At 36.4% G+C, this 8,019-nt stretch overlaps 1 protein-coding gene across 5 annotated transcripts in view; it reads right to left on the bottom strand.

Annotated features, from left to right (window-relative positions):
- LOC106883369 (regulator of microtubule dynamics protein 1) overlaps positions 1-8,019 on the bottom strand; it is a 50,636-nt gene that overhangs the window by 6,221 nt on the left and 36,396 nt on the right. For all 5 annotated transcript variants that reach the window (XM_052966988.1, XM_052966987.1, XM_052966989.1 and 2 more), the window contains exons 4-7: positions 6,773-6,862; positions 5,136-5,191; positions 4,257-4,344; positions 3,113-3,143 (exon numbers count right to left, since the gene is read on the bottom strand). In XM_052966988.1, the coding sequence (XP_052822948.1) occupies positions 3,113-3,143; positions 4,257-4,344; positions 5,136-5,191; positions 6,773-6,862 (265 nt within the window). The remainder of the gene's footprint in view (positions 1-3,112; positions 3,144-4,256; positions 4,345-5,135; positions 5,192-6,772; positions 6,863-8,019) is intronic.

Below are 8,019 nucleotides of genomic sequence, written 5' to 3'. Positions count from 1 at the left end.
CACTGTTCTAAATGTGGAGGTACATGGCCTAGTAGTTAGAACAGCAGACTCATGGTCGAGGGATTGTGGGTTCGAATCTCAGACAGGGCAATGTGTGTGTTTATGAGCAAAACACCTAAGTTCCATACAGCTCCATCAGAAGGTAATGGCGAACTTCTGCTGACTCTATCGTCACAACTTCCTCTCACTCTTTCCTCCTGCATCTAGCAGGAGACGGACTGGCATCCCATCCTGGTGGGGAACCTATATGTCAATGAAACCAGGAAACCAGCCTTTATGGGCCAGGCATGGCTCGAAAAGGAACAAACATCAATCCTTCCTACTATAGACACAAGATCTGAAATTTTACTGGGAGGGGACTAATCAATTACATCATCCCAAGTTTTATTGACCCCAAAAGGATGAAAAGCAAAATTGAACTCAGAACATACACTTGAAATGCTACTAAGCATTTTGCCCAGCATGCTAATGATTCTGCCAGCTTACTGCCTTCCACTGTCCTAAATAATAATATAATCCTTTCTACTATAGACACAAAATCTGAAATTTTACTGGGAGGGGAATAGTTGATTACATCAACCCTAGTGCACAACTGGTACTTATTTTATCAACCCCCAAAAAAATGAAAGACAAAAATCAACCTCAGCAGAATTTGAACTCAGGATGCTGCTAAGCATTTCATCTGGTATGTTAATGATTCTGCCAGCTCAACACCTTATAAAAATAATAATAACAATTGTTTAGGCACAGGTCCAGCAAATTTAAGGAGAGGGAGTTAGTTGATACTATTGGCCCCAGTAATGGGCCAGTATTTTATTTTATCAACCTTGGAGGAATAAAATACAAAATTAACCTTGACAGGATTTGAACTCAGAGCATAAAGGATCATAACCAGATATTACAAGACATTTTGCCTGACATGCTAATGATTATTCCTATCTGCTATCGCAAAGAATGAAATAACTGACACTCCGATGGTTATGACAACGACAGTTCCAGTTGATACAATCAATGGAGAGCCTACTTATGAAATTAATGTGCAAGTGGCTGAGCACTCCACAGACACACGTACCCTTAATGTAGTTCTCAGGGAAATTCAACATGACACAGAATGTGACAAGGCTGGCCCTTTGAAATACAGGTACTATTCATTTTTGCTCATGAAACCCTTGGAATATTCATATGCAGCCCTTAACCTCTTAAATGTCAAAGCTCATGCATGTCTTAAGTGTCACTAGCATTACAACTTAAACAGTTACGAATGGCAGTCAACATACTACTGTACCAATAAAACAACTACAAATGAAATTGAATCAATACAGTAAAAGAAATACATTTAATTGTCATGTCATATATCAGGTGATATGAAGCATCAGTCCATGGTGACAATATATAAGGTGATTTCTTTTATCATGTTACATTTATTGAAGTAGTGACAGGTAGGCATTGTGATTCAACACAATTTTTTTGTAAAATCTATTGACACACTTCAGTTGACAAGCTATGTTGGGGGGACAAACACACATACATACACACACACACACACACATATATATATATACATACACACACACACAACAGGTCTCTTTCAGTTTCTGTCTACCAAATCCATCCATAAGGCTGTCAGCCTGTGGCTATTGTAGAAGACACTTATCCAAGTTGTCACACAGTGGGACTGAACCCAGAACCATGTGGTTGGGAAGCAAACCTCTTACCACACAGCTACCCCATCTCTGCTGTTACTATGGTATCAAGTACTCTTTCTTCCAACAGTCAACACTAAACAGGAACACAAACACACAAAGCTAGTAATTAGTAACAACAGAGAAAGAGCTTGATGGGCCTAGGGTCATAGGACAAACTGGAGAAGGAAAGTACAGAAGCTGAAAGATCCCTTCGACACATACAAGTTCAAACAAGCAGAAATAAATATTGGCTGAGTGCTAGTGCAATCCTCTCTCCTACCAGCTATCACATCCTGGATGTTCCACTGGGTCATGGGTGAGAGAGCTGCAAGGATGTCTATACGCATACAATTAGCAAAAGCATAGTACAAGCTACCCAGTCAGACTTGCTTGTGAGTGACGACTATGGCTATAGTTTGCTTATTGGGGGGGGGGGGTTGCATCAACAGTTTGGTATATACAAGCAGGTGCTGAAAAGTTCGTGGCTTTGGGTAAAAGGAAATACAGGAGGATCAGTTAATTATGATTTTAGTCAACATATTCCCCTCCCAGATTCACACACTTATTGCAGCAGTCCTTCAGTTTTGCTAAGCCCTGTAAAAGAACTCAGATACCCTTAAAGCTAGGAACTTCTCAGCATCTCCTTATATATTCTTCAATGTTTAATATCAAATGCTTTACTCTTCTTCACTTTCCTATTTAAACTTCAGTTGCTGAAGAAATGATGGATATATATTATATAAACATATAATAAGTCTATTATTGAAACATGTGTGCAATGGTTATTTGAATAAATCCTTTTAAATATATATATATATATATATATATATATATATGTATGACAGTGGAGGCGCAATGGCCCAGTGGTTAGGGCAGCAGACTCATGGTCATAGGATTGCAGTTTCGATTCCTAGATCAGGTGTTGTGAGTGTTTATTGAGCAAAAAGAACCTAAAGCTCCACGAGGCTCCGGCAGGGGATGGTGGCGAACTCTGCTGTACTCTTTCACCACAACTTTCTCTCACTCTTACTTCCTGTTTCTGTTGTGCCTGTAATTCAAAGGGTCAGCCTTGTCACACTGTGTCACGCTGAATATCCCCAAGAATTACGTTAAGGGTACACGTGTCTGTGGAGTGCTCAGCCACGTTAATTTCACGAGCAGGCTGTTCCATTGATCGGATCAACTGGAACCCTCGACGTCGTAAGCGACAGAGTGCCAACAACAACATATGTATGACAAACTTCTGTGGAATTCTTAGTAATTTAGACAGACACCCTTCTTGATGTAATCTACATAACTGTAAAGTAAAAATTGTAAATATTATTTATTTATAGCAGGATGTTTGATACAATTAAAATAACCGTTTTACTACCACTTTATACAACTCTAGTGTCTTATATTAAATCTTTAAAATTCATTATACTTACTTTCTTCTGCTTTTAGAAAATACTTCTTGGCCTTGAAACAAAAGAAAATGGTTTAAAATAGAAAATTACAAAAATATAGTTAGAAGAAAAGAAAACCTGATTTAAAAACAATAACAGAAGCAATAAAATATAACAGGATAAACAAGATCTGGGAACTTTTTTTCCCACTTTTCATCAACGATGTCTTGCACAGAATTCATACAAGGTTCATGTTTCCTCAGTAAACTGACTAAAATATCACACCACCACCACCACCACTACTATGCTAATATCCCCATCACCACCATCATCATTATTATCGTTTTGTCTGCTTCTCTAAGCTGGTGTGGATTAGACAGGACTTTCTCGGGTATTTTTTCTTACTATTGGATACTTTTCCTGATGACAACCATTTTTGTCAAGAATACAAAGTATCTATTCTTAAAATTGGGATATATAAAGATGAATATTTAATTTTTTCCTCTCCATATTTTATTTTACAGAAGTTAAAACCAGGCTTAATAGGAGAGTTGTTCTTGTTCTTATTGTTTAGTCCCCACTGAACAGGTAAGCTCGGGAGTGGTTGTGTGGTTTAACAGTTTACTTCCCAACCACATGGTTTCAGGTCCAGTCCCATTGTTCGGCACCTGAGGCGAGAATCTCCTACTATAGTCCCAGACCAACCAGAACCATGTGAGTGGGCTTAGAAGATGGAAACTGAAAGAAGTCCATCATATATGTATGTGTGTGTGTGTGTGTGTGTGTGTGTGTGTGTGTGTGTGTGTGTTTGAGAGAGAGAGAGAGAGACCTTATCTTGACATCATATGATTATTGTAGATGAATGTCATTCATTTACAATATTCTGTGACAACATGCCTAACTATAGGGAAATAGTATATTGCTTGGAAACAACAGTTGACAAAATCTGCCTCAATAAACTCCCATTTGACTCATGCAAGCATAGAAAAAAAAGTGGACTTTAAAACAATGGTAAATCCATTTCTTCCTTCATGTCTTGATAGAATAAAATTCTTTATAGTAATAATATATCTAGAACTTCTTTTCTCTATATTTAAACAGTCTGACTCAAATATGTATATGGTAAACTGATTTTGTAAAGTATTTATAAATTACAAATGAAAAGCGTAAATAGCCAACAACTTACCTCTTCATAGGTTGATGTAGGTGGAGTAGCAAACAGTGCACTAGCAACCTTTTGTTGATACCATGGCATATCAGCAAACATGAAACACCTGGGAAATCAAAAAAATCAACAGAAATTAAAAATAAAATAATCACTTGATTAATTAATTAAAGAATATGAGTATATATTATTAACCCTTTGATTGGGAAATTACATTTCATAGATATTCCAGTAATGATGTTAAATGTCAACCAAAACATAGAATAGTTTTCTGCAAGTCTTGATGATGCCTCAATAAACTTGATGTCTCTTAACAAAATATAGTGTCAAACATGACATTCTTCACCAAAAGATAGATTGGTAAATAAAACTGTTTTCCACGGTGGCACATGTAAAGACATTCAAGCGAGATCGTTGCTAGTGCCGCTGGACTGGCTCCTGTGCATGTGGCACGTAAAATACACCATTTTGAGCGTGGCCATTGCCAGTACCGCATGACTGGCCTTCGTGCTGGTGGCACGTAAAAACACCCACTACACTCTCGGAGTGGTTGGCGTTAGGAAGGGTGTCCAGCTGTAGAAACTCTGCCAGATCAGATTGGAGCCTGGTGTAGCCATCTGGTTCACCAGTCCTCAGTCAAATCATCCAACCCATGCTAGCATGGAAAGCGGACGTTAAACGATGATGATGATGAAAAGAAACTAGAAAAAATAAGGCTTTGACTATATTTATAAGGATGAAGAGCCTTTGATCAAAGGTGCTTGGTTACGACTGAACTGGGACCAAACAACAACCACCACAGGCTATAAACAGTATTTTTCCATTATAAATATGATGATTAAACATAATTTTTTAATTGTTATGAGGAAAATAATAGCAATATAAGAAATTACTACTAACCAGTAACCTAACGAATGCCAACAAGTTGCATCATTTGGATTAAATTCAACAGCTTTCTGGAAATAAATATTGAAAAAGATTGTTATTTTCAAATTTTAAAGATTCGTCTCTCAATTTTTATACCATTTTTATACCAAGAGAAATTTATCGCATCAACTCAAAATTGATTTCATATAGGTGCAGGCATGCCTATGTGGCTTAGAAATTTGCTTCCCAACCACATGGTCAAATTTTGGGCAAATGTTTTCAACTACAGCCCCAGGCTGGAAACTGGAAGAAGTTTGTTGTGTGTTTGTATATACATATGTATGCATACATATATGTATATGTGTGATTGATTCGTCTTGTCTGGACATCTTGTAATAACAGTAAATGAGCATCACTGTCACACAAGTGGTGTCTTTCATTTCCAGTCTCCAATGAAAACATGTCTGGTCATAAGGAAATATTACCTTGCTTGGAAACAAGTGAGGGTTGGTGACAGAAAGGTTACCCAGTAGTAGAAAACCTGGCTCAATGAATTCCATCTTATCCATACAAGCATGGAAAAGTTGATGTGATGATGAAGATTTATTGAAAATTCATCTCATGAATAACAATGACATTTTTTTAGAATTAATCTGTGAAATAATCTACTTTGACAAAAATCACAGTCAGCTAAGTCTGTTACCATATCAGCTTATCAGTTTATTTTTCATATACCTCAGTAAAATTGTTTGTGTTGCTTGTTTGTATTTGTTTTGTTGTGTTTTTGTACATCCATATTCCCATTAGACAAGGGTTACCACAGCTGAATGCCTTTCTAACTGCTAACCACTCAACTGCAACATAGGAGCTAGTTTTTTGTCAGCCAACTAAACTGAAGCAAGTAAAGTTACATGCTATACTCAGAAGCACAAGAAAATAGTTGCAATATTAAAATCTGAATCCATGACCATGTTGTTAATATTTTAACATCTTAACTTTATATCTTATGCTATCTCGCAATGACATAATTTCAAATAACCTAATCCAATCCTGCTGTAAATATGTACAATGGAGAACAGATATTACAATGCTGTACTCAACAAATGCAATATATAATTAAAAAATGTCTTGTTAGTTGACAATGTTATTTTTTCTCACAAGACTAAAACTGTAATACAATGACAGCCACATCTAAGGAAGAAAAAATATCTCAACCACGCTGTCACAACACTGCATCCTTCCAGACTTCCTTGCTTCTTGAAATTTGCCAACAGTAAATCTGATGCCCACTCCCACACACAAACACACTTTTTTAACCACTCATTCCCTGTTCCTTTTCTGTGCATTTTTCTATGTACTGTTCATGCACTTTTAGCTACTTTTTTCCGATGAGTTGTAGTGCATCTGAGCACCGTATACAAAAATTTCATTATAATTCAATGACACAGAGTCTAAAAACTATTTTAACTTGTCAAATACTCTTAATATTTTGGCTTCTATAACCCTATGGAGAGCAATATTGATTATAAGCAATCAAGCAATAATAACAATCAACTAACTAATCTTCAGCATTAATAACTAAAGCAATGTTAGTTAACTCAATTTTTCTCAATTTGAAACAAAACAAAAAGATGTCATCAGATTATAATAGATTAAAAAAATAAACTCACCAATAGATGTTCTTTTATTAAATAAGCATTTGAAATTCGAATTTTCAAACCTTCATATTGACCAATTTCATCGAGAAGAATCGCATACCACTGAAAGTAAAATTACAAAGTATTCTTGAAAGGAGGCACAGACCAAAGAAATATATTTGTATATATTTGTGAAACCATCTACTTTAACAAGTCTATATCAGCCTATCATATTGTTACATAAGGTTGCTTCATAAACAGCCTTATGTAACAATACGATAAGTTAACATTCAACAATTAATATAAGACAAGACTTTTATTTTAACACCAAATAAGGATTTCTTACAATGACAAAAGGCCAGAAATTTGTGAAAGTGAGTATAGTTAACTAAATACTACTGCTTTTTATATTAATGACCCTGAAAGAATGAAAGGGGAAATCAACAACAAAAGAATTTGAACTCAAAACATAGACAGACAAAATTGAACACTATGTGTATTGTTTATATTTGTCAGGCTGGTGTCCTCATCTTGATTGTTGTTTGCACTACGTTTTGGCTGTTGTATGCTCCAGCCTTCTTCAAGTGTCTTGTGTTAAACTTAATTGTTGTATCAGAATTTTAGACCTAATCCTTTATTTGATCCACAGGGGTACACTGTACCCATTCCACACTGTGTTTCATGACGTTTTTTGCATCAGTTGATTTTTCATGAATTACCTTAATGCTTTATCTACTATACTATGCCTATAGGTATAGCATAGCAGATAAAGGCATTGGCTAATGCAGTGCAATCACCTAGAGGTTATGAGTTCAATCTCAAACAAAGCACTAAGGTAATTCACAAAAAAAAAATCAACTGAAGCAAAAAAAATGTCACGAAATTCAGTGAGCAGAATGATGAGAACAGTGCACCCCTGTGGATCAAATAAAATGTTAGATTCAAAATTCCAATACAACAACCAAGTTCAACACAAGACATCTGAGCATACAACAACCAAAATGTAGTGAAAGTAATAATCAAGATGAGGACACCAGTTTGACTAATATAAACAGTATACATAATATAAATTCCTCTTGCCAGTACCGCCTGACTGGCCTTCGTAGGATTTTCGAGCAAGATCGTTGCCAGTGCCTCTGGACTGGCTCTTGTGCGGGTGGCACATAAAATACACCATTTTGAGCGTGGCCGTTGCCAGTACCGCCTGACTGGCCTTCGTAGGATTTTCGAGCGAGATCATTGCCAGTGCCCCTGGACTGGCTCTTGTGCGGGTGGCACAT

This window comes from Octopus bimaculoides, chromosome 4 (assembly GCF_001194135.2).
Source record: "Octopus bimaculoides isolate UCB-OBI-ISO-001 chromosome 4, ASM119413v2, whole genome shotgun sequence".
NCBI classification, from domain to species: domain Eukaryota; kingdom Metazoa; phylum Mollusca; class Cephalopoda; order Octopoda; family Octopodidae; genus Octopus; species Octopus bimaculoides.
This window is presented reverse-complemented; position numbering and strand designations above follow the sequence as displayed.